Consider the following 26,457-nt stretch of genomic DNA (forward strand, 5'->3'; position numbering starts at 1 on the left):
ACCAGTAAACCATGCACCTCTGACAGACGGGAAAGTGAACTCACTGGTGAATGAAACCCTGAAGAAAGTACTAAAACGTGTACCTCTGACACATGGGAAAGTGTACTCACTGGAGATGAAACCCCGAGGAAACCAGTAAACGGTGCACCTCTGAAAGACAGGAAAGGACACTCACAGGAGAATGAAACCACGATGAAGCCGCAAAACCACGCGCCTCTGACACACGGAAAAGTGAATTCCCTGGTGAATGAAACCCGAAAGAAACCAGAGAAGCACGCACCTGTGAAACACGGGAAAGTACAGTCACTGCTGAATGAAACCCTGATGAAACCACTAACCTGATTACATCAGTGAACCACACACGTCTGACACACGAAACAGTTAATTCCCTGGTGAATGAAACCCTATAGAAACCAGTAAATGATGCACTTCCAAAACACGGGAAAGTACACTCACTGGTGAATGAAACCCTGATGAAACCACTAAATTGTGTACGTCTGGAACACGGGAAAGTGAACTCATGAGTGAAGGAAACCCTAAAGAAACCAGTAAACCATGCACCTCTGACAGACGGGAAACTGAACTCACTGGTGAATGAAACCCTAAAGAAAGCTGTAAACCATGCACCTCTGAAACAGGAAAAAGGACACTCACTGCTGAATGAAACCACAATGAGGCCGCAAAACCACGCACCTCTGAAACATGGAAAAGTGAATTCCCTGGTGAATGAAACCCTAAAGAAACCAGTAAACCATGCACCTCTGACAGACGGGAAAGTACACTCACTGGTGAATGAAACCCTGATAAAACCACTAAACCGTGCACCTCTGAAAAACGGGAAAGTGAATTCACTGCTGAAGGAAACCCTGATGAAAAGTATAAACCGTGCAACTCTGAAACATGAAAGTGAACTCACAGGTGAATGAAACCCTATAGAAATTACTGAAACGTATACCTCTGACACGTGGCACAGTGTACTCACTTGAGATGAAACCCTGAGGAAAGAAGTAAATGGTGCACCTCTGAAAGACAGGAAAGCGCACTCACTGGTGAATGAAATCCAGATGAAACCACTAAATTATGTACGCGTGGAAGACGGGAAAGTGAACTCATGGGTGAAGGAAACCCTAAAGAAACCAGTAGACCATGCACCTCTGAAACATGGGAAAGTGAACTCACTGGTGTATGAAACCCTCATGAAACCAGTAAACCGTGCACCTCTGAAACAGGTGAACATGAACTCACTGGTGAAAGAAACTGTAAAGAGACCATTAAGCCATGCACCTCTGACACACGGGAAAGTGAACTCACGCTGAATGAAACCCTCATGAAACCACTAATATCTGCACTCTGACACATGGGAAAGTGATCTCACTGGTGACAGAAACTAAAGAAACCATTAATCCATGTACCTGTGACACATGGGAAAGTGAACTCACTGCTGAATGAAACCCCGATGAAATCCCTAAACTGTGTACGTCTGGAACATGGGAAAGTGAACTCACGGGTAAAGGAAACCCTAACTCACTGGTGGATGAAACCACTAAACCGGGCCACGCTGACACAGGGGAAACTGAACTCACTGGTGAAGGAAACCTGATGAAAAGTATAAACCAAGCATCTCTGAAACATGAAAGTGAACTCACAGGTGAATGAAACCCAGATGAAACCACTAACCTGATTAAATCAGTGAACCACACACCTCTGACAAACGGAAACGTGAATTCCCTGGTGAATGAAACCCTGATGAAACCAGAAGCCATGTGCCTCTGAAACACGGGGAAGTGAACTCACTGGTGAATGAAACCCTAAAGAAATCACTAAAATGTGTACCTCAGACACATGGGAAAGTGTACTCACTAGAGATGAAACTCTGAGTAAACCAGTATGGTGCACCTTAGAAATACACGAAAACTGAACTCACTGGTGAATGAAACCCTGAGGAAAGCACAAAACCATGCACCTCTGACAGATGGAAAGTGAACTCACAGGTGAATGAAACCCTAAAGAAATTACTAAAACGTGTACCTCTGACACATGGGAAAGTGTACTCACTGGACATGAAACCCTGAGGAAACCAGTAAACCATGCACCTCTGAAAGACAGGAAACTACACTCACAGGTGAATGAAACCATGATGAAGCCGCAAAACCACGAACCCCTGAAACATGGAAAAGTGAATTCCCTGGTGAATGAAACCCTAAAGAAACCAGTAAACCATGCACCTCTGAAACACAGTAAAGTCAACTCACTGCTGAATGAAACCCTAAAGAAAGCACTAAACGGTGCACCTTTGGAACACGGAAAGGACACTCACTGGTGAAAAAAACTGTAAACGAACCATTAAGCCTTGCACCTCTGACACACGGGAAAGTGAACTCACTGCTGAATAAAATCCTCATGAAACCAGTAAACTGTGCACCTCTGAAATAGGTGAACATGAACTCACTGGTGAAAGAAACTGTAAAGAGACCATTAAGCCATGCACCTCTGACACACGGGAAAGTGAAGTCACTACTGAATGAAACCCTCATGAAACCACTAAAATGTGCACCTCTCACACATGGGAAAGTGTACTCACTAGAGATGAAACGCAGAGGAAAGCAATAAATGGTGCACCTCTGAAAGACAAGAAAGCACACTCACTGGTGAATGAAACCCTGATGAAACCACTAAACTGTATACATTTGGAACACGGGAAAGTGAACTCACAGGTGAAGGAAACCCTAAAGAAACCAGTAAACCATGCACCTCTGAAAAACGAGAAAGTGAATTCACAGGTGAATGAAACCCTGATGAAACCAGTAAATGGTGCACCTCTGACAAACGGGAACGTGAACTCACTGCTGAATGAAACCCTAAAGAAATTACTAAAACGTGTACCTCTGACCCATGGGAAAGTGTACTCACTGGAGATGAAACCCTGAGGAACCAGTAAACCATGCACCTCTGAAAGACAGGAAAGTTCATTCAGAGGTGAATGAAACCATGATGAAGCCCCAAAAGCACGCACCTCTGACACACAGAATAGCGAATTCCGAGGTAAATGAAACCATAAAGAAACCAGTGATCCACGCACCTGTGAAACATGGGAAAGTACACTCACTGGTGAATGAAACCCTGATGAAACCACTAACCTGATTAAATCAGTGAACCACACACCTCTGACACATGGAAAGTGAATTCCCTGGTGAATCAAACCCTGATGAAACCAGAAGCCATGTGCCTCTGAAACACAGGGAAGTGAACTCACTGGTGAATGAAACCCTAAAGAAATCACTAAAATGTGTACCTCAGACACATGGGAAAGTGTACTCACTAGAGATGAAACCCTGAGTAAACCAGTATGGTGCACCTTAGAAATACACGAAAACTGAACTCACTGGTGAATGAAACCCTGAGGAAAGCACAAAACCATGCACCTCTGACAGATGGAAAGTGAACTCACAGGTGAATGAAACCCTAAAGAAATTACTAAAACGTGTACCTCTGACACATGGGAAAGTGTACTCACTGGACATGAAACCCTGAGGAAACCAGTAAACCATGCACCTCTGAAAGACAGGAAACTACACTCACAGGTGAATGAAACCATGATGAAGCCGCAAAACCACGAACCTCTGAAACATGGAAAAGTGAATTCCCTGGTGAATGAAATCCTAAAGAAACCAGTAAACCATGCACCTCTGAAATAGAGTAAAGTGAACTCACTACTGAATGAAACCCTAAAGAAAGCACTAAACGGTGCACCTTTGGAACACGGAAAGGACACTCACTGGTGAAAAAAACTGTAAACGAACCATTAAGCCTTGCACCTCTGACACACGGGAAACTGAACTCACTGCTGAATAAAATCCTCATGAAACCAGTAAACTGTGCACCTCTGAAATAGGTGAACATGAACTCACTGGTGAAAGAAACTGTAAAGAGACCATTAAGCCATGCACCTCTGACACACGGGAAAGTGAAGTCACTACTGAATGAAACCCTCATGAAACCACTAAAATGTGCACCTCTCACACATGGGAAAGTGTACTCACTAGAGATGAAACGCAGAGGAAAGCAATAAATGGTGCACCTCTGAAAGACAAGAAAGCACACTCACTGGTGAATGAAACCCTGATGAAACCACTAAACTGTATACATTTGGAACACGGGAAAGTGAACTCACAGGTGAAGGAAACCCTAAAGAAACCAGTAAACCATGCACCTCTGAAAAACGAGAAAGTGAATTCACAGGTGAATGAAACCCTGATGAAACCAGTAAATGGTGCACCTCTGACAAACGGGAACGTGAACTCACTGCTGAATGAAACCCTAAAGAAATTACTAAAACGTGTACCTCTGACCCATGGGAAAGTGTACTCACTGGAGATGAAACCCTGAGGAACCAGTAAACCATGCACCTCTGAAAGACAGGAAAGTTCATTCAGAGGTGAATGAAACCATGATGAAGCCCCAAAAGCATGCACCTCTGACACACGGAATAGCGAATTCCGAGGTAAATGAAACCATAAAGAAACCAGTGATCCACGCACCTGTGAAACATGGGAAAGTACACTCACTGGTGAATGAAACCCTGATGAAACCACTAACCTGATTAAATCAGTGAACCACACACCTCTGACACATGGAAAGTGAATTCCCTGGTGAATCAAACCCTGATGAAACCAGTAAGCCATGTACCTCTGAAACACAGGGAAGTGAACTCAGTGGTGAATGAAACCCTATAGAAATGAGTAAACGATCCACCTCTGACAGATAGGAAAGTGAACTCACTGGTGAATGAAACCCTGATGAAACCAGTAAACTGTGCACGTGTGGAACATGGGAAGTGAACTCATGGGTGAATGAATCCCTAAAGAAACTAGTAAACCGTGCACCCCTGACAGATAGGAAAGTCAACTCACTAGTGAATGAAACCCTAAAGAAATTACTAAATCATGTACCTCTGACACATGGGAAAGTATACTCACTGGAGATAAAACCCTGAGGAAAGCAGTAAATGGTACACCTCTGAAAGAGGATAGGACACTCACTGGTGAATGAAACCCTGAGGAAACCACTAAATTGTGTACGTCTGGAACACGGGAAAGTGAACTCACGGGTGAAGGAAACCCTAAAGAAACCACTACACCGTGCACTCTGACAGATGGGAAACTGAACTCCCTGGTGAATGAAACCGTAAAGAAAGCTGTAAACCATGCACCTCTGCAAGACGGGAAAGGACACTCACTGGTGAATGAAACCTTAAAGAAACCAGTAAACCATCCACCTCTGACAGATGGGAAAGTGAACTCACTGCTGAATGAAACTCTGATGAAATCAGTAAACCATGTACCTCTGAAACACGGAGAAGTGAAATGACTGGTGAATGAAATCCTCCTGAAACCAGTATATGGTGCTCCTCTGAAACACAGGAAAGTGAACTTCCTGGTGAAAGAGACTGTAAAGAGACCATAAACCCATGCACCTCTGACACATGGGAAAGTGAACTCACTGCTGAATGAAACCCTAATGAAACCACTAAATAATGCACCTTAACTCACGGGAAAGTGAACTCACTGCTGAATGAAACCGTAAAAAACCACTAAACCACGCACCTCTGACACACGAAAAGTGAAATCCCTGGTGAATGAAACCCTATAGAAATCAGTAAACCAAGCACCTCTGGAACATGGGAAAGTGAACTCACTAGTGAAGGAAACCCTAAAGAAACCACTAAACCATACCCCTCTGTCACACGATAAGTGAACTCACTGATGAATGAAATCCTAGAAAACCACTGGTGAATGAAACCATAAAAAACCACTAAACGGTGCATATCTGACACACAGGAAAGTGAACTCACTGGTAAATGAAACTCTAAAGAAAGCTGTGAACGATGCACCTCTGAAACATGGGAAGGTACACTCACTGTTGAATGAAACCCTGATGAAACCACTAAACCATGCACCTCTGACACATGGGAAAGTGAACTCACTGGAGATGAAACCCAGAGGAAAGCAGTAAATGGTGCACCTCTGAAAGACAGGAAAGCACACTCACTAGTGAATGAAACCCTGATGAAACCACTATATTGTGTATGTCTGGAACACGGGAAAGTGAACTCACAGGTGAATGAAACCGTAAAGAAATTATTAACACGTGTACCTCCAACACATGGGAAAGTGTACTCACTTGAGATGAAACCCTGAGGAAACCACTAAGCCATGCACCTCTGACACAGGGAAAAGTGACCTCACTGGTGAATGAAACCCTAAAGAAACCAGTAAACCATCCACCTCTGACAGACAGGAAAGTGAACTCACTGGTGTATGAAACCCTCATGAAACCAGTAAACTGTGCACCTCTGAAACAGGTGAACATGAACTCACTGGTGAAAGAAACTGTAAAGAGACCATTAAGCCATGTAGTTCTGACACACGGGAAAGTGAACTCACTGCTGAATGAAACCCTAAAAAGTACTAAACAGTGCACCTCTGAAACACGGAAAGGACACTCACTGGTGAATGAAACCCTGATGAAACAAGTAAACTGTGTACCACTGAAACATGTGAAAGTGAACTCACTGGTGAAAAAATCTGTAAAGTAACCATTAAGCCATGCACCTCTGACACACGGGAAAGTGAACTCACTGGTGAATGAAACCCTGATGAAAACAGTAAACTGTGCACTTCTGAAACATGAGAAAGTGAACTCAGTGGTGAAAGAAACCCTGATGAAAGCACTAAACCAAGAACCTCTGACATAGGCGAAAGTGAACTCACTGCTGAATGAAACCCTAAAGAAATCACTAAAATGTGTACCTCTCACACACGGGAAACTGTACTCAGTAGAGATGAAACTCTGAGGAAACCAGTAAACAGTGCACCTCAGAAACACACGAAAGTGAACTCACTGGTAAATGACACCCTAAAGAAACCACTAAACCGTGCACCTCTGACACAGGGGAAACTGAACTCTCTGGTGAATGAAACCCTGATGAAACCACTAAACCATGCACCTCTGACAGATGGAAAGTGAACTCACTGGTGAATGAAACCCTAAAGAAATTACTAAAACGTGTACCTCTGACACATGGGAAAGTGTACTCACTGGACATGAAACCCTGAGGAAACCAGTAAACCGTGCACCTCTGAAAGACAGGAAACTACACTCACAGGTGAATGAAACCATGATGAAGCCGCAAAACCACGAACCCCTGAAACATGGAAAAGTGAATTCCCTGGTGAATGAAACCCTAAAGAAACCAGTAAACCATGCACCTCTGAAACACAGTAAAGTCAACTCACTGCTGAATGAAACCCTAAAGAAAGCACTAAACGGTGCACCTTTGGAACACGGAAAGGACACTCACTGGTGAAAAAAACTGTAAACGAACCATTAAGCCTTGCACCTCTGACACACGGGAAAGTGAACTCACTGCTGAATAAAATCCTCATGAAACCAGTAAACTGTGCACCTCTGAAATAGGTGAACATGAACTCACTGGTGAAAGAAACTGTAAAGAGACCATTAAGCCATGCACCTCTGACACACGGGAAAGTGAAGTCACTACTGAATGAAACCCTCATGAAACCACTAAAATGTGCACCTCTCACACATGGGAAAGTGTACTCACTAGAGATGAAACGCAGAGGAAAGCAATAAATGGTGCACCTCTGAAAGACAAGAAAGCACACTCACTGGTGAATGAAACCCTGATGAAACCACTAAACTGTATACATTTGGAACACGGGAAAGTGAACTCACAGGTGAAGGAAAACCTAAGAAACCAGTAAACCATGCACCTCTGAAAAACGAGAAAGTGAATTCACAGGTGAATGAAACCCTGATGAAACCAGTAAATGGTGCACCTCTGACAAACGGGAACGTGAACTCACTGTTGAATGAAACCCTTAAGAAATTACTAAAACGTGTACCTCTGATCCATGGGAAAGTGTACTCACTGGAGATGAAACCCTGAGGAACCAGTAAACCATGCACCTCTGAAAGACAGGAAAGTTCATTCAGAGGTGAATGAAACCATGATGAAGCCCCAAAAGCACGCACCTCTGACACACGGAATAGCGAATTCCGAGGTAAATGAAACCATAAAGAAACCAGTGATCCACGCACCTGTGAAACATGGGAAAGTACACTCACTGGTGAATGAAACCCTGATGAAACCACTAACCTGATTAAATCAGTGAACCACACACCTCTGACACATGGAAAGTGAATTCCCTAGTGAATCAAACCCTGATGAAACCAGTAAGCCATGTACCTCTGAAACACAGGGAAGTGAACTCACTGGTGAATGAAACCCTGATGAAACCACTAAACCAAGAACCTCTGACACAGGCGAAAGTGAACTCACTGGTGAATGACACCCTAAAGAAACCACTAAACCGTGCACCTCTGACACAGGTGAAACTGAGCTCTCTGGTGAATGAAACCCTGAGGAAACCACTAAACCATGCACCTCTGACAGATGGAAAGTGAACTTACTGGTGAATGAAACCCTAAAGAAATTACTAAAACGTGTACCTCTGACACATGGGAAACTGAACTCACTGGTGAATCAATCCCTAAAGAAACCAGTAAAGCATGCACCTCTGACATATGGGAGACTGTACTCAATGGAGATGAAACCCTGAGGAAAGTGGTAAATAGTGCACCTCTGAAAGACAGCAAAGTACACTCACTGGTGAATGAAACCCTGATGAAACCACTCAACTGTGTACGTTTGGAAGACGGGAAAGTGAATTCACAGGTGAAAGAAACCCTAAAGAAACCAGTAAACCATGAACCTGTGACAGATGGGAAACAACTCACTGGTGAATGAAACCCTGATGAAACTAGTAAACCATGTACCTCTGAAATCCAGGAAAGTGAACTCTCTGGTGCATAAAACCCTAAAGAAACCACTAAACCGTGCACCTTTTATACATGGGAAACCGAACTCACTGGTGAATGAAACCCTAAAGAAACCACTAAACTGTGCACCTCTGACAGATGGAAAGTGAACTCACAGGTGAATGAAACCCTAAAGAAATTACTAAAACGTGTACCTCTGACACATGGGCAAGTGTACTCACTGGAGTTGAAACCCTGAGGAAACCAGTAAACGGTGCACCTCTGAAAGACGGGAAAGTACACTCACAGGTGAATGAAACCATGATGAAGCCGCAAAGCACGCACCTCTGACACACGGAATAGCGAATTCCCTGGTGAATGAGACCCTAAAGATACCAGTGAACCATGCACCTCTGAAACACGGGGAAGTGAACTCACTGGTGAATGAAACCCTGATGAAAGCAGTAAACTGTGCACTTCTGAAACATGAGAAAGTGAACTCAGTGGTGAATGAAACCCTGATGAAACCAGTAAACCATGAAACTCTGACACATGGGAAAGTGTACTCACTGGAGATGAAACCATGAGGAACCAGAAAACGGTGCACCTCTGAAAGATGGGAAAGTATACTCACTGGTGAATGAAACCATGATGAGGCCGCAAAACTACGCACCTCTGAAACATGGAAAAGTGAATTCCCTGGTGAATGAAACCCTAAAGAAACCAGTAAACCATGCACCTCTGAAACACAGTAAAGTGAACTCACTGCTGAATGAAACCCTAAAGAAAGCACTAAACGGTGCACCTCTGGAACACAGAAAGGACACTCACTGGTGAAAAAAACTGTAAACAAACCATTAAGCCAAGTACCTCTGACACACTGGAAAGTGAACTCACTGTTTAATGAAACCCTAAAGAACGCTGTAAACCATGCACCTCTAAAACACGGGAAAGCACACTCACTGGTGAATGAAAACCTGATCAAACCACTAAACCATGCACCTCTGATACACGGAAAAGTGACCTTCTGGAGAATGAATCCCTAAAGAAATCAGCAAAACATGCACTTCTGACAGACGGCAAAGTGAACTCACTGGTGAATGAAACCCTAAAGAAATTACTATAAATGCGTACCTCTGACACATGGGAAAGTGTACTCACTAGAGATGAAACCCTGAGGAAACCAGTAAACGGTGTACCACAGAAACACACGAAAGTGAACTCATTGGTGAATGACACCCTAAAGAAAGCACTAAACCGTGCACCTCTGACACAGGGGAAACTGAACTCACAGGTGAATGAAACCCTAAAGAAATTACTAAAACGTGTACCCCCAACACATGGGAAAGTGTACTCACTGGAGATAAAACACTGAGGAAGCCAGTAAACAGTGCACCTCTGATACACGGGAAAGTGAACTCACTGCTGAATGAAACCCTAAAGAAATTACTAAATCGTGTACCTCTGACACATGGGAAAGTATACGCACAGGAGATGAAACCCTGAGGAAAGCAGTAAATGGTGCACCTCTGAAAGACAGGAAAGCAGACTCACTGGTAAATGAAATCCTGATGAAACCACTAAATTGTGTACATCTGGAATACGGGAAAGTGAACTCACGGGTGAAGGAAACCCTAAAGAAACTAGTAAACCATGCACCTCTGACAGACGGGAAAGTGAACTCACTGGTGAATGAAACCCCAAAGAAATTACAAACACGTCTATCTCCAACCCATGGGAAAGTGTACTCAATGGAGATGAAACCCTGAGGAAACCACTAAACCGTGCACCTCTGACACAGGGAAAAGTGACCTCAGTGGTAATGAAACCCTATAGAAACGAGTAAACGATCCACCTCTGACAGATAGGAAAGTGAACTCACAGGTGAATGAAACCCTGATGAAACCAGTAAACTGTGTACTCTGGAACATGGGAAAGTGAACTCACGGGTGAATGAAACCACTAAACTGGGCCCCGCTGACACAGGGGAAACTGAACTCACTGGTGAATGAAACGCTGATGGAACTAGTAAACCGTGAACCTCTGAAACACAGGAAAGTGAACTCACTGCTGAAGGAAACCCTAAAAAGCACTCAACGGTGCATCTCTGAAACACGGAAAGGACACTCACTGGTGAATGAAACCCTGATGAAGCCAGTAAACTATGCACCTCTGAAACACGTGAAAGTGAACTCACTGGTGAAAAAAACTGTAAAGTAATCATTAAGCCATGCACCTCTGAACAAGGGAAAGTGAACACAATGCTGAATGAAACCCTAAAGAAATTACTAAATCGTGTACCTCTGACACACGGGAAAGTGTACCCACTGGACATGAAACCCTGAGGAAACCAGTAAACCATGCACCTCTGAAAGACAGGAAAGTACACTCACAGGTGAATGAATCCATGATGAAGCCACAAAAGCACGTACCTCTGACACACGGAACAGCGATTTCCCTGGTGAATGAAACCCTGATGAAAACAGTAAAGCATGCACCTCTGAAAGACGGGAAAGGACACTCACTGGTGAATGAAACCATGATTAGGCTGCAAAACCACGCACCACTGACACGTGGAAAAGGGAATTCCCTGGTGAATGAAACCCTAAAGAAATCAGTGAACCATGCACCTCTGAAACACGGGAAAGCACACTCACTGGTGAATGAAACCCTGATCAAACCACTAAACCATGCACCTCTGATACATGGAAAAGTGACCTTCTGGTGAATGAATCCCTAAAGAAATCAGTAAAACATACACTTCCAACAGACGGCAAAGTGAATTCCACGGTGAATGAAACCCTAAAACACCAGTAAACCATGCACCTGTGACAGATGGGAAAGTACACTCACTAGTGAATGAAACCGTAAAGAAATTACGAAAACATGTACCGCCAACACATGGGAAAGTGTACTCACTGGAGATGAAACCCAGAGCAAACCAGTAAACGGTGCACCTCTGAAACACACGAAAGTGAACTCACTGGTGAAAGAAACTGTAAAGAGACCATTAAGCCATGCACCTCTGACACACGGGAAAGTGAACTTTCTGCTGAATGAAACCCTCATGAAGCCACTAAAATGTGCACCTGTGACACATGGGAAAGTGCACTCACTGCTGAAGGAAACCCTAAAGAAATTACTAAAACGTGTACCTCTGACACATGGGAAAGTGAACTCACTGCTGAAGGAAACCCTAAAGAAATTACTAAAATGTGTACCTCTGACACATGGGAAAATGTACTCACTGGAGATGAAACCCTGAGGAAACCAGTAAACCATGCACCTCTGAAACACGGGAAAGCACACTCACTGGTGAATGAAACCCTGATCAAACCACTAAACCATGCACCTCTGATACACGGAAAAGTGACCTTCTGGAGAATGAATCCCTAAAGAAATCAGTAAAACATGCACTTCTGACAGACGGTAAAGTGAACTCACTGGTGGATGAAATCCTGATGAAACCAGTAAACTGTGCACATCCGGAACACGGGAGAGTGAACTCACTAGTGAATGAAACCCTAAAGAAATTACTATAAATGTGTACCTCTGACACATGGGCAAGTGTACTCCCTGGAGATGAAACCCAGAGGAAAACCAGTAAATGGTGCACCTCTGAAACACACGAAAGTGAACTCACTAGTGAATGAAACCCTAAAGAAACCACTAAACCATGCACCTCTGAAACAAGAGACAGTGAACTCAGTGGTGAATGAAACCCTGATGAAACCACTAAACCAAGAACTTCTGACACAGGCAAAAGTGAACTCACTGGTGAATGAAACCCTAAGAAATTACGATAAATGCGTACCTCTGACACATAGGAAAGTGTACTCACTAGAGATGAAACCCTGAGGAAACCAGTAAACAGTGTACCTCAGAAACACACGAAAGTGAACTCATTGGTGAATGACACCCTAAAGAAAGCACTAAACTGTGCACCTCTGACACAGGGGAAACTGAACTCACTGGTGAATGAAACCCTAAAGAAATTACTAAAACGTGCACCTCTAACACATGGGAAAGTGTACTCACTGGAGATGAAACCCTGAGGAACCAGTAAACGGTGCACCTCTAAAAGACAGGAAAGTACACTCACAGGTGAATGAAACCATGATGAAGCCGCAAAAGCACGTACCTCGGACACACGGAATAGCGAATTCCCTGGTGAATGAAACTGTAAAGAAACCAGTGAACCATGCACCTGTGAAACAGAGGAAAGTACACTCACTGGTGAATGAAACCCTGATGAAACCACTAACCTGATTAAATCAGTGAACCACACACCTCTGACACACGGAAAAGTGAATTCCCTGGTGAATGAAACCCTGATGAAACCAGTACAGCCTGCACCTCTGAAACACGGGGAAGTGAACTCACTGGTGAATGAAACCCTGATGAAAACAGTAAACTGTGCACCTCTGAAACATGAGAAAGTGAACTCAGTGGTGAATGAAACCCTGACTAAAGCACTAAACCAAAAACCTCTGAAACACGGGCAAGTCAACTCACTGGTGAATGAAATCCTAAAGAAATTACTAAAATGTGTACCTCTGACACATGGGAAAGTGTACTCACTGGACATGAAACCCTGAGGAAAGCAGTAAAAGGTGCACCTCAGAAACACACGAAAAGGGAACTCACTGTTGAATGAAACCCTAAAGAAATTACTAAAACGTGCACCTCTAACACATGGGAAAGTGTACTCACTGGAGATGAAACCCTGAGGAAAGTAGTAAATAGTGCACTTCTGAAAGACAGGAAAGCACACTCACTGGTGAATGAAACCCTGATGAAACCACTAAATTGTGTACGTGTTGAAGACGGGAAAGTGAACTCACGCGTGAAGGAAACCCTCAAGAAACCAGTAAACCATGCACCTCTGACAGACGGGAAAGTGAACTCACTGGTGGATGAAGCCACTAAACCGTGCACCTCTGACACAGGGGAAACTGAACTCACTGGTGAATGAAACCCTGATGAAAGCACTAAACCATGCACCTCTGACAGATGGAAAGTGAACTCTCAGGTGAATGAAACCCTAAAGAAATTACTAAAACGTGTACCTCTGACACATGGGAAAGTGTACTCACTGGACATGAAACCCTGAGGAAAGCAGTAAAAGGTGCACCTCAGAAACACACGAAAAGGGAACTCACTGTTGAATGAAACCCTAAAGAAATTACTAAAACGTGCACCTCTAACACATGGGAAAGTGTACTCACTGGAGATGAAACCCTGAGGAAAGCAGTAAATAGTGCACTTCTGAAAGACAGGAAAGCACACTCACAGGTGAATGAAACCCTGATGAAACCACTAAATTGTGTACGTGTTGAAGACGGGAAAGTGAACTCACGCGTGAAGGAAACCCTCAAGAAACCAGTAAACCATGCACCTCTGACAGACGGGAAAGTGAACTCACTGGTGGATGAAGCCACTAAACCGTGCACCTCTGACACAGGGGAAACTGAACTCACTGGTGAATGAAACCCTGATGAAAGCACTAAACCATGCACCTCTGACAGATGGAAAGTGAACTCTCAGGTGAATGAAACCCTAAAGAAATTACTAAAACGTGTACCTCTGACCCATGGGAAAGTGTACTCACTGGACATGAAACCCTGAGGAAAGCAGTAAACAGTGCAGCTCTGAAAGACAGGAAAGCGCACTCACTGTTGAATGAAACCCTGATGAAACCACTAAACCGTGTACCTCTGACACACGGGAAAGTTAACTCACTGCTGAAGGAAACCCTGATGTAAAGTATAAACCATGTACCTCTGAAACATGAAAGTGAACTCACTGCTGAATGAAACCCTAAAGAAATTACTAAAACGTGTACCTCTGACACATGGGAAAGTGTACCCACTGGAGATGAAACCCTGAGGAAACCAGTAAACGGTGCACCTCTGAAAGACGGGAAAGTACACTCACAGGTGAATGAAACCATGATGAAGCCGCAAAAGCACGCACCTCTGACACACGGAATAGCGAATTCCCTGGTGAATGAAACCCGAAAGAAACCAGTGAACCATGCACCTGTGAAACATGTGAACGTCCACTCACTGGTGAATGAAACCCTGAGGAAACCACTAACCTGATTAAATCAGTGAACCACACACATCTGACACATGGAAAAGTGAATTCCCTGGTGAATGAAACCCTGATGAAACCTGTAAACCATGCACCTCTGAAAGACGGGCAAGTGCTCTCAGTGGTGAATGAAACCGTGATGAAACCAGTAAACTGTGCACCTCTGACACACGGGAAAGTGCAGTCTCGAACAGCAAGATGATTCCAGACCAGATTCAAACAGGAACCCAGGAGAAGTGCAGAGAAAAAGTTTAAATAAATTCAACATCTGTGGAACCAGTTACATGTCAGAAGCATGAGGAGCTGGAAAACTGTTCTGCAGCACACCACCTAAAACGCAGGCTGTGACGCTCGCTCCCTCACCCCTGGCCGGGGGGGCAGTCATCGTGCCACAGACGCTGGTCCAGGAGCAGGCCAAGCACAGAAGGTCAGCCTCTTCTGTAACGTTCGTTGCTGTGGTACAGCCACCCAGTTGTGTCAGGCTCTTTGCGACTCCATGGACTGGGGCTCGCCAGGCTCCTCTCTCCATGGGATTCTCCAGGTACGATTACTGGAGTGGGTTGCCATTCTCTACTCCAGGGGATCTTCCCATCCCAGGAATCAAACCCTGTCTCCTGCATTGCAGGCGGATTCTTTACCACCGAGTATTCATTAGGGGGCCTGAAACCCTGGCAGCCCCTGCACAACCAGAAATGATGTTTCCGTCAACTGTGTCTCATTTGATTAACTGCAGCAGAGTCTGCTGATGGCGGGAGCCCGGCACTCAGGTAGAAACCACTTCACGTCGACCTGTCTGCTGCCACCAGCCAGACAGAACCCTCCATTCCTCTCTGCCCCTTTATTAACAGAGAGGGCCTTGCGATGTAATTTGTCATTCTGGAGAGACTGCTTTTATAAAAACAGTGAGTGCTGACATTATATCTAATTACCTCTAACATACCTCAAATGTTCTTAAGTACATAAGATGTTCTTAAGTTCATAAGTACAGGTCTTATCTCAGACTATAAATATAAACTTGCAGGAAGGAGTGAATATACCTGAAATCCTTTGGCTAAATCACTTAGCAAAAACCAAAAATTGTGCAAGCAGTTATATTGCAATAAATATACGGAGATAAAAGTTGTGTTGGGGAGAGAGATGATGTGGAGAGTCAGCTGTCTGGGAAAAGATGATCTTAAAAAAGGGAAAATAAAAGCTCTTCTTAAAAATGCCACACAAACACTGAGGACTTTCCTTCTTAGGTCAGTGACAAGACAAGGATGCCTGGGAAGTTGCAGCCAGAGCGAGAAGACACAGAAATAAAAGGCATCCAAGTTAGACAGGAAGACTGCAACCTGTATTCGTAGACGATATGATCTCATATATAGAAAACCCTACACGATCCATAAGAAGAGTATGAGGGCTAATGTATCAAGTCACCAAAACTGCAGAATACAGGATCAACACACAAAAATCAGCTGTATTTCCATACACTAGGAATGAACAGTCTGAAAAGGAACTATGAAAATAATTCCATGAAATATAGCACTGAAAGAATAAATTATTTAGGAATAAAATTACCTAAAAAGCTGCTAGACTGTAAACTGAAAACTACCAATGTTGATGAGTAAGATGAAGAAGACCTAGATAAATGGAAAAACATCCTGTGTTCTTGGATAAAAGACTTAACAGTGTTCATGGATGGAAACAAGGGCTATCAAACAAGCCACAGAAGAACAGGCCCCCCGCCCCACAGGGGCGTCTCCGCCCAGCCACCTGGCTCACCTGAGGAAGGGGCTCTGACCAACTCTCCATCCACCGTCCAGGGCGCCTTCCTGCGCTCCAGCAAAGAGACCAGGTCTGGCTCAGACACACAGCGTCCTGCACACAGGAAGAGACACGAGGTCTGTCACACCCTGGGCATTCTCAGACGGACAACCAGCTCCCTGGCTTGGATGGAAGAGTGTTTTACTACAGCAAGGCCCAGGAAGAAAAGTGAAGAGTATCTATGATGAAGAAAGTTGTCCCACTTTCTTGTCTACAAACTTTCAACTTTCAACTCTGCAAACATCACACTCTTATGAAGCAGGAGTAAGAATTCAACCCACACTTTAGAAGGCAGCTCCCCCTGCTCGGCTCCCCCAATTCACAACGGAGGAACGAGCATGGGGGCTCCTGAAGAGTCAGGTCTGGGAGAGGAAGGGCCTTACCTCCTGTCCCCGGATGGCAGTCCGCCCACACCACGCTCCTACAGAAACTCTGCCCAGCGGGGTCTGGCCGCTGCGAGACATCTGTGGCCACGTCCGTGACGGCCACCAAGCCCTGCAATGGCAGACATGCGTTTCCATCGAGCCATGTTCGTGACCTGGCTCTGGGGTGGCCATGTCCACACGCCATGAGAGGCACTGGGTACCAGGAATTCTCACTAGTTCTGAGTGATCCCCGTCATGTAACGACGGAGCTGGTTATGTCATTTAAGTTTGCGGGGAGGTGGCAGGGGGAGGATTGAAAAATCGGGGAAACTATTTCTTCCATGGAGAACATGGTGGAGGAGAGTGAATGTCCACAGCGTGTGGACTTTCTAGAGCTCACCGGAGGCTTCCTCAACACCTGACACACGGCGTTCACTTAATCCTGTAGAGGGTTTTCCTCTGGTAAGAAATCTCTGATTACAAGGAAGGGTTGAGATCCTGCTCAAAGCTCTCTCACACCCACGACATGTGGAACGATCCTGATTCACACACGACTCGCTGGGACGCAGTGTCCGCCTCGTGTGTGTCTGACTGCAGCTGCTCTCTCCGGGGGCAACACTGTGTAAGAAGTCCTGGGTTCAAATGGAAATCCGCCCACGCTCGCTGTAGACGAGATCGCTCTCCGAAGCTGCCTTCCTTTGTGAAGGAGACTGTGTCTCCCACCTGCCCTGTCCTGCTGAAGCAGGGAAGCCTCTGGAACCCCGCAAACTCTGCCTCCTGCCAGTTTTCTGCCTGTGCCCGACTCACCGGCTGCCCCTCACACACAGCGGCGGAAGCCCAGCCTTCCCCGAGGACGGCGCGCTCCGGGGGTCTCTCCGTGCGCACTTCCTGGGACAACGCCTCTTCACTGAAGTTATTCTCTGAAGGTAGCTCCTGGGTCTTCAGCAGAGTCTGCGAGTCTGAAGGATAGTTTTAAGAAGGTATCTCTTTTACTACATGTTAGTATGAAGACATTTTCCCAAATGGAACCAGATGGAAAAAGATTCTCAGAAAATACATATCGTTTGAAAGCTTTCTACACAATCTGCTGGCCTTCTGATCCCAAACTTGTGTGGCTTTAATACTACCACACACAATGTGAGTTTTCACAGCTAGATGTTGAGTGGGTGATGCATGTTACACTTTTGGCAGGAGACTAGAGAAAGAGAGAAGGCAACGGCACCCCACTCCAGTACTTTTGTCTGGAAAATCCCATGGACGGAGGAGCCCATGGGGTCCCTAGAGTCAGACACGACTGAGCGACTTCACTTTCACTTTTCCCTTTCATGCACTGGAGAAGGAAATGGCAACCCACTCCAGTGTTCTTTCCTGGAGAAATCCCAGGGATGGGGGAGCCTGGTGGGCTGCCGTCCATGGGGTCGCAGAGTCGGAGACGACTGAAGCGACTTAGCAGCAGAGAAAGAGATCCAAGTGCAGGAGATGAGAGAGTTCAGAGATTTAAATCTAAGATGAAACACGGCCGGAACAAAGAGCGGGCAGAGGCCACAGAAGGAAACGCTTACTAAGTCTCTCTTTGAATCTTTCTCCGTTTTATTTAGCAAAGGTTTCTTCGCTTGCTCCTCTTGTTTACATTACATTTATAATGTAAACTTTTTTTTTAAACTTTACATAATTGTATTAGTTTTGCCAAATATCAAAATGAATCCGCCACAGGTATACATGTGTTCCCCATCCTGAACCCTCCTCCCTCCTCCCTCCCCATACCATCCCTCTAGGTCGTCCCAGTGCACCAGCCCCACTTTTAAAAAAATTATTACGATGCTAACTAACCAATGTTCAGATCCTGGCTGTATGTACCAAGTCTTCAACATCAAGTAGAATCTCAGCTAGAGATTCTAGCTGAGAGAGAGAGAGAGAAAGCATCAACAGAAGGGGAAAAAACCAGTTCTATCTCAGGAAACCAGCTCAGAGAAAGCCACCGAGTTTGACGATAAGTGGAAGACTTTCCCCTGAAACACCGTTCCAGTTCTCCTGGGTGTACGATGACCCTGGGAGTATGATGACCCATGGGAGTTGATGCAGTTGATAACTGTTCTATGGATATAAACTTTCCTCCGAAGTATGGTTTGAACAAAGGGGTCTTACGAGATTCTCAACTCTTTAGGGACGGTAGTCATTTCCTATTACAGGACCCACCATGAGCAATCTGTACTTCTGAGTCCTTGTGATTAACCTGATGTCCCAGAAATAATGCTGTGACTGAAATCTCTGCACTCCCCGTGGTTTAAACACCAGCACAACATCTGCAAGAACGTCCCATCGGATCAGGATCAGAGTCCTCTCCTGAGAGCCAGTCGCCTGCCTGCGCGGCCGGTCTGCACACACACGTCCCCCTGGATCCCAGACCGATCACGGCCCAGCCCAGATCGCCTGCAGACCTACCTGTCCCCTCCTTCTCGCCTTTCTCCTCGAGGCTCTATGCTCCTGCCTTGTTCCCCTGGCGTGAAACTGAGGATGAAACCTTTTCTTCCTCGAGTCCCTATTTACACTTGTCACACGTGAGACAGCCCTTTCTATTGCACTTCGGTGCACATGTCGTCTCGCCCCTGGGACTTCTCTAAGGGCTCACCCTCGACTTCCCAGCCAGCACCTGCGGCCTCACTCAAAGCTGACACAGTGAAAATCAGTCAGAGGAAGACCCTGAGTGCAAGTCATTTCATCAAAGGGAAATAAGACAGAACTACACCAGCATCAGCCTTTTGAAGAGCAGAGATGACTGCATAAGTCTGAGTGAGGTCAGAGGAGCTGGAGACAGGAGGTGCAGAGAGCGGACCAGGGTGGTGTGTGGAGGGAGGGGAGCACAGGTGGAGAGAGGCAGGGAAAAGGAAACGTGCAAAGCCCAGGCCTCGATTCCTCGATTTTCCCTCGGGGGCGGGGCGGTTCAGCAGACTGGTGATGGTCCCAGGCGTCCGAGGGCGCGGAGCCGTGGGTCCCCGCCCCCGCCATGCTCACCTGGGCGCCTGCCTCTGGTCGACTTCCTCTTCACAGCCCAGGGTTCCTTCCTCTGTTCCAACGACGAGATCATCTCGGGCTTAGACAGGCAAAGCCCTAAATGCGTAAGAAGACAGGGCAGGCGGTCACGCACAGGTCGGTCCTTGTGGCGGGCGGGGCGGGGGCGGCGGCCGGCCCTTACCCAGCGAGGCCAGGTTCCTGTAGTTCTCCAGCATCACGCTCCGGTGCAGGCTCCTTTGGGCCGAGTCCAGCCAGGCCCACTCCTCCCCGGAGAACTCCACTGCCACGTCACCGAACGTCAGCGGGCTCTGGGGCGACACGACCGCGTGCGCGCTGGACCAGAGCTCACACCCCCGGTGCACACGCAGAACACACCCCCCTAGCCCCTGTACCCCGAATGTGGCTGGATTTCAGAGAGGTGATCGAGAGCTGCGTGAAGTCGCACGGACCCCTGCTCTCGCAAGAGGAAGAAACCACAGGTGGTGGGAGCAGAGGGAGATCTTGGGGAAAAGCACCTCTGCTGACCCCTCGGTCTCGGACTTCTGGCCCCGAGAACTGTGAAAAATCACTCTGTCGCTGAAGCTGCCCACCCTGTGGAATTCTGTTGTGGCAGCCCTCACAGACTAACATAGGGGCTAAGAATTACTTCCTCTCCATTATAGGTAGGAGATTTTATGTGTAGAGAGTAATGTCTGATAATGTGGAAATCCAGTTAATGATTGGGCCTCATTCAGTCATAAACTTCAGAGAAAGAGAAAGAGTGCCCCTACCCTTGGAGAAGTGGCAATTCTGTGCAGGTGACGGGGGTACACAAGTAAAATACAGGAGGACATCAATTCAAACAATAAACAAGGGAGGCTGAGTTGTCCCATGCACAAGTGGTACCAGAGCCTTTTCTGCTGCGAGGACAGTCAAGTGTTCTGGATCAGCACAAGAATGGGGACACAGAGACACGCTCTGGGAAAAATCCCCAGTGTTCCCGACTTCCTGCAGGTAATAACAAGTCCTTCTTCCTCTCCGAGGAAAAAAAAAAGAGAAAAAGGAATGGGGAAATAAACCCATGTGACCCACGTCAAGAGCATGGCACTCAGAATGTGGTGTTTCATAAACACTGTGGTGATGCTGACCAAGGCCCCACCTTTCCACTTAAAGACTGGTATCGTTTTACTGGAAACAAAAAGCCCCTTGGAGGTTCGGTATCTGTTGAACAATGTACAATCACATGTTCCTCAACTCGCACAAACTTTGAAGACATCTTTAACCAAACTGTGTAAAGACGGGTCACAAGGGTTCTGTGGGTGTATATTTATCCTCATACTCATTGAGTTGTACATATTAAAAATGTGCAGCTATGTGTCAATCTTGCCTCAATAAAGTGGTTTAGAAACAAATAAAACATTTCAATGCAGATATTTTTTGGCAGATATTTTCAACTGCGTTCAAAGGCACAGGTGCTCAGACGGGGCTACTTTTTCTGACCCAGTTCTAAAAGACGGGTTTTTGCAGATTCCAATCTTCCATTCTAAGTCTTCCTGCTCCTTGGCTGGCAAGCCTTATGCTTTTTTTTTCCCCCAATATTCAAACAGCTTTCAGATATTCCTTACTAAATGAAGCAAAACATATACAGTATACGTAGCATATCAATTGTATACAAATTACTGTATACAATTATACTGTATACTGTATACAATTATACTGTATACAATTATATGTATATAGCATATGCTGTATACACTACAGATGCATATACTACAGCATCTTTACAGTAGCTTTTTAAGCTGGAGCCAGAGAAAATGTTGCCTGTTTTTCTGGCATCTGTCACTACTTTGTCTTTGGTAAAACTGGAACTTGTGGGGCCCTTAAGGAGAAGAATGCAAGTTTAAATATTTTCTTGTACTTGGCAACTGGGTTTTTCTGGCTTCGTTGTTCTCCTTGATAGGAAACGTCCCTTCCCCACCTCTCTAACCCCATATTCCAGAGGGGCCCAATGTCAGAGTGAGTACCCATCCTCTGAAGCTGTTTTCCCAGTTTCTACAGACGGCTCCTCGTGCACAGAACTAATGACTTTGGTTAGTTCTCTGTCTGAATGTTTCTGTTCCCCTACCTGTCACATGCTGAGCTCCCAACACCCCGTGTGAAGGTATTATTTGGAGACAGGGACTGTGGGAAACCACCCGCCCGCTGCCCATGAATGGGATGAGTGTCCTTAGAGAAGAGGCCCCAGAGAGCGCCCCAGCCCCCTCCTCCGTGTGAGCACACAGCGAGAATGTGCAGGTCCTGTTCTCATTCCTCTTGCCATCATACAGGTGCGCAGATTTTCAAATGGGTTTCACAGAGTCACACTACACCCTGAGAAAGCCACAGCTATAGAATCTGTACCTCATACAAGAACGTGATCCGGTGCCTTAGCACTGTCATAATAAAGATGAGATGGACTTCAAAAACAAAGAAAGGAAAGCTACAGAGCAAGCTTATCCTCACGGAAAAATACTGTGCTTTCACAGGAAAAGATGAATACAAAGTAATATCTTATAGAAAAAATATATTAAAGAGGGGTTTTTTTGTTGTTGTTCAATTCAATTCAGGTAATTTTTCAAGTGCACATATGAAAAGTTTGTAATAAATTATTTTGGTGACATTTACTTTTTTTAGTAAAAAAGTAAAAACTAGAATTCTAGCTTTTGAGGCCATACTGCTATTCCACCCACATATAATTTTTAAAGTATTTTGCTTTCATATAAGTTTGGTGAACTTTAATCCACAAGGTAAGAAAAACTTCTGGGAATATACTCACAGGCAATAATCAGAGACAATGCACATTCTAAGCATAAGAATTATTATTGTGACACTATACTAAATAGTGAAACGCTGGCTTCCAAGAGCACTTTAAAAAGACTACGTTCACACATTCATCCACCATGTATTTGCTGCGTCGGGCACTGGGGCAAAACTACTGAAAACTCCGGCCTGTGTCAAACGTACTTTGTGGTAAGAGAATCAGACAAGAGAAAAGCACGTAAATTAAGCACATGGAATGCTGAAAAGCGCTAAGGGTCTTTAACAAGTAAAGCAGGGAAGAGGGATGTGAGGAATCTGGGTGGGAGGCTCTGAAGCTTTAGACAGCGCAATCAGGAAAAGGAGACGGCAACTTCTAGAAGGCAAAGTGAGTGATGGGGGCGTGCGGTCCAGGTCAGAGGCGGCACCAGGTGGCAGGGGGCCCTTCAGCCCCCAGCAGGGGAAGCCACAGGAGCGTCTGAGCAGACCTCGACAGCACAAACTTCTCTGGCTGCGGCGCTGGGCGGGGACCACAGGGGGCACGAGCTGAAGCGGCGGACGGTAAGATAGTGAGGCCCGCGGCGGGGGTGCAGGGGCGGTGACAGCTGTTGGAGTGGGCACAACGTGCAAGAAGCGCTGACAGGACCTGCCAACGGACCAAGCACGGGAGGTGAGGCCAGCAGAGGAGACAAGGAGTGACGCCAGCTCTGGCCTGACAAACTGGGGTAGAAGCTGCCGCAGACGGGCAGAGACAAGCTGCGGGCAGGGGCTGGTTTATGGGAGGAACCCAGGAGCCTGGGGCTGGATGTGTTTGCTGTGAGCTTCCTACTGGACACACGGCTGGACACGGAGGCCTGGAGCTCAGAGAGAGGACTGGGCTGGAAAGGTGGACCGGGAGAAGCCGGCGCGTGGCTAGTCTGTACAGGCGAGAACAGGGGAAGGCGGGCAGACAAAAACAGAGAGAAGTACAGGGCCCGGAGGCCCAGTGACAGCCGCAGGTCAGGATGATGAAGAGCTGCGGCAGCGGAGAAGTCAGGAAGCGGGGCGGGCCAGGTGAGCTCTTTCAGGGGTGACCGTTACCCGTTTCTGTCAATCAAGTTTCACTGGAACACAGCCCCGCCCAATCACTTACGAACGCTCTGTGGCTGCTTCTAGAAGGCAGAGGGGAGCAGCTGCAGCAGAGACCTCACAGCCTGCGGAGCCCCAAATATTCACTACCCAGCCCTTTACAGTGACAGCCTGCCAACCCTGAACGACCTCAGATGCCAGCAACAGTCAAGAAAGACCAAGACCTGAGCGCCGCCTTTGGTAATGTGGATGGAGCTCACTGGGCGATGGAACCTGGCTCATACATGGAGGAGCTGGCGATGACACGTAGGAGACACAACGGACAGAGACAGTTTATCAACATTTTAAGAAGCAACACAACCAAGCAGAAAAAGACAGCCTTACACACCACACCAGGGCTGCCCTTCCCTCTTCTGTCTGCCAAACCTCTTCTCTTCCTGAAAAACATGAGGCCTGGGACTTCCCTGGTGATCCAGTGCTTAAGAATCCGCCTAGCAATGCAGCAGACGCAGGTTCGATCCCTGGTCGGGGAACAAAGATCCCACATGCCGCAGGGCAGCTAAGCAACTAGAGAGCCCGCATGCCACCACGAGAAGCCCTTGCAGTGTAACTACACGAAGTCTGTACGCCGCAATGAAGACCCAAGCACAGCCAAAGAAAAATACTGAAAAGGGAAACATGGGGCTCAGAGATCACCTCCCTACCCTTCTCTGACAGGTGCCGAGACGCCCAGAGTTCCTCCAGCCCACTCTCACCATGCTAGAACTCACATTCAGAACCCTGTATGCTTCCACGACTTTCCACTAACAGGCTGTGAGCTCCCAGGGAGCAGGGGCCAGGGCTCAGCCATCTGTCTCTCCAGGGCCTAGCTCAAAGAGAACATCAGACAAACCAGGTTCAACAGAAGGGGCTGTCCTGTCTGTGCTGAGGAGCACCTTACTCTAGGGAGGGGCTGACTCAGTCCTTCAGTGACCGACAAACAGAGAAAGACACGGAGAGGAAGCAGGGAGGGAGGCCCTGGGCTGCCCCTGTAGCCCACCACTCACCAGAATGTGGGCAAATGGGAACCAGCTCCCCCGACAGGTCTCTTACACTGAAAACTTCTAAAAGAAAATAAACGTCATTAAGCCCTGAAAAGCAAGCTTGACTTTCAGAGAGGAGAAGAGGGAACGCCCCCTCACCTGGGACGTGGCTTGCCGTTCAATTCCTGTCCCGGCCGCCTCCTGCTTGGGCCCCCTCTCCCGGAGGGCGGCCGTGTCCCTGGAAGGCAGAGCTGGGGGAAGAGAAAGAAGCAGCTAGAGGCCAGGTCTCCACCTGTTCCTTCCTGCTGCGTCTTAAACGACGGCTACAAATACGAAACGGCTTCAACAGGTGGAGAATCAAATGCTCCAGCATGAGCGGCCGGGGACCAATTTTGAAGGGGCTGCCGGAATAAGGTCACTAGCCTACGAGGGGCAACCACGGTGCGGAGGCGGGTTTCTGGGAGCACTGAAACAGAGGGGTGTCCGGTGAGGGTGACCCTGACCGACGCTCTCAGGCTGAGTTTCCAAGCTTTGGATTCCCGCCCCACCCCTCCCCAGCCCAGGGATGCCATTCACCAGCACCTGGGCCCCGGGAAGCCTTCTGCCCCAGACCCCACGCTCCCCTCACCCTGACAGGATGGGTTCGTCCCGTCCGCTCGCCACCCCCACCTCTGTCCTCAGGTCCCGTGGTCGCCGCTCCTCGCCGGCCCTTTGACGTGGGGCCACTCCTTGAGCGCGGCCTTCCCCGGGCCGGACGGGCGAAGGCGACCGGGGTCCCCGCGCTCCGGCCTCGGCCCGCCCTGGGCTTGGCGCGGGGGGCGCCTCGCCGCGGCTGCGACCCCAGCCCGCGGGGGCCCGCGCTCACCGCCCCCCGCATGTCGGCGCCGAGCGCGCCCCGCCGCCGGCCCGCCCCACCCCGCCCCGCGCGCGCCCTGCAGCCGAGCCCACCACCCCGCCGGGCCCGTTGGGAGCCGGGCCGCGCGCCGCCGCCGGAAAGGGGCGTGTCCACCGCCGCGGCGCCCTCTGGGAAACGGAGTCCCGGCCGGCGTCGCGGAGGCGCCAAGGGTAGCTCGGGCGGCGGCGAGGCCAGGGCCCGTCAGCCCCGCCCCAGGTCAGCCGCTCCCGGCCCTTCCGGCCCGCGGCTGCCCCCACAAGCAGCGGGTCTGGCTGGGCATACAGGCTGCCTCACGAGACAGAAGCGTACCCCGAGGGCTTCTGGGAGTCGTGCCGGCCTTGGAGCGCGCAGGCGCAGTTGCAGAGGGGGTGGAGCCTGCGGCGAGGGGCGGGGCCGTGGATCGGAAAATGATACGATGGGCAGGGTAGGTAGCGTGGTCCTTGCAGGGTGTCACCCATCAGAATTGGGGGACGCGCAAACAGACGGGCAATACTGGGCCTGGGCAGGGTCGAGACGTGATTGTGATGGGGTGTCTGAGGAGCAGCGTGCCTTCGGTGTCCGGTCTGCATTCCCCCTT

General features: G+C 47.5%; 1 protein-coding gene across 3 annotated transcripts in view; it reads right to left on the bottom strand.

Moving 5' to 3' along the window:
• LOC102408184 (zinc finger protein 470) overlaps window positions 1–25,885 on the bottom strand; it is a 51,998-nt gene extending 26,113 nt beyond the window's left edge. Inside the window, exons 1-8 of one of the 3 annotated variants that reach the window (XM_045163365.1) lie at window positions 25,655–25,885; window positions 25,145–25,236; window positions 20,302–20,428; window positions 20,121–20,216; window positions 17,916–18,067; window positions 17,127–17,238; window positions 16,702–16,797; window positions 12,983–13,048 (exon numbers count right to left, since the gene is read on the bottom strand). In XM_045163365.1, the coding sequence (XP_045019300.1) occupies window positions 12,983–13,048; window positions 16,702–16,797; window positions 17,127–17,238; window positions 17,916–18,067; window positions 20,121–20,216; window positions 20,302–20,428; window positions 25,145–25,236; window positions 25,655–25,862 (949 nt within the window). In that variant the 5' untranslated portion in view covers window positions 25,863–25,885. The remainder of the gene's footprint in view (window positions 1–12,982; window positions 13,049–16,701; window positions 16,798–17,126; window positions 17,239–17,915; window positions 18,068–20,120; window positions 20,217–20,301; window positions 20,429–25,144; window positions 25,237–25,654) is intronic. The other 2 variants (XM_044931695.2, XM_044931697.2) reach the window with 2 other exon arrangements.
• Window positions 25,886–26,457: the final 572 nt, after the last annotated feature.

This window comes from Bubalus bubalis, chromosome 18, assembly GCF_019923935.1.
Source record: "Bubalus bubalis isolate 160015118507 breed Murrah chromosome 18, NDDB_SH_1, whole genome shotgun sequence".
In the NCBI taxonomy this organism is placed as follows: domain Eukaryota; kingdom Metazoa; phylum Chordata; class Mammalia; order Artiodactyla; family Bovidae; genus Bubalus; species Bubalus bubalis.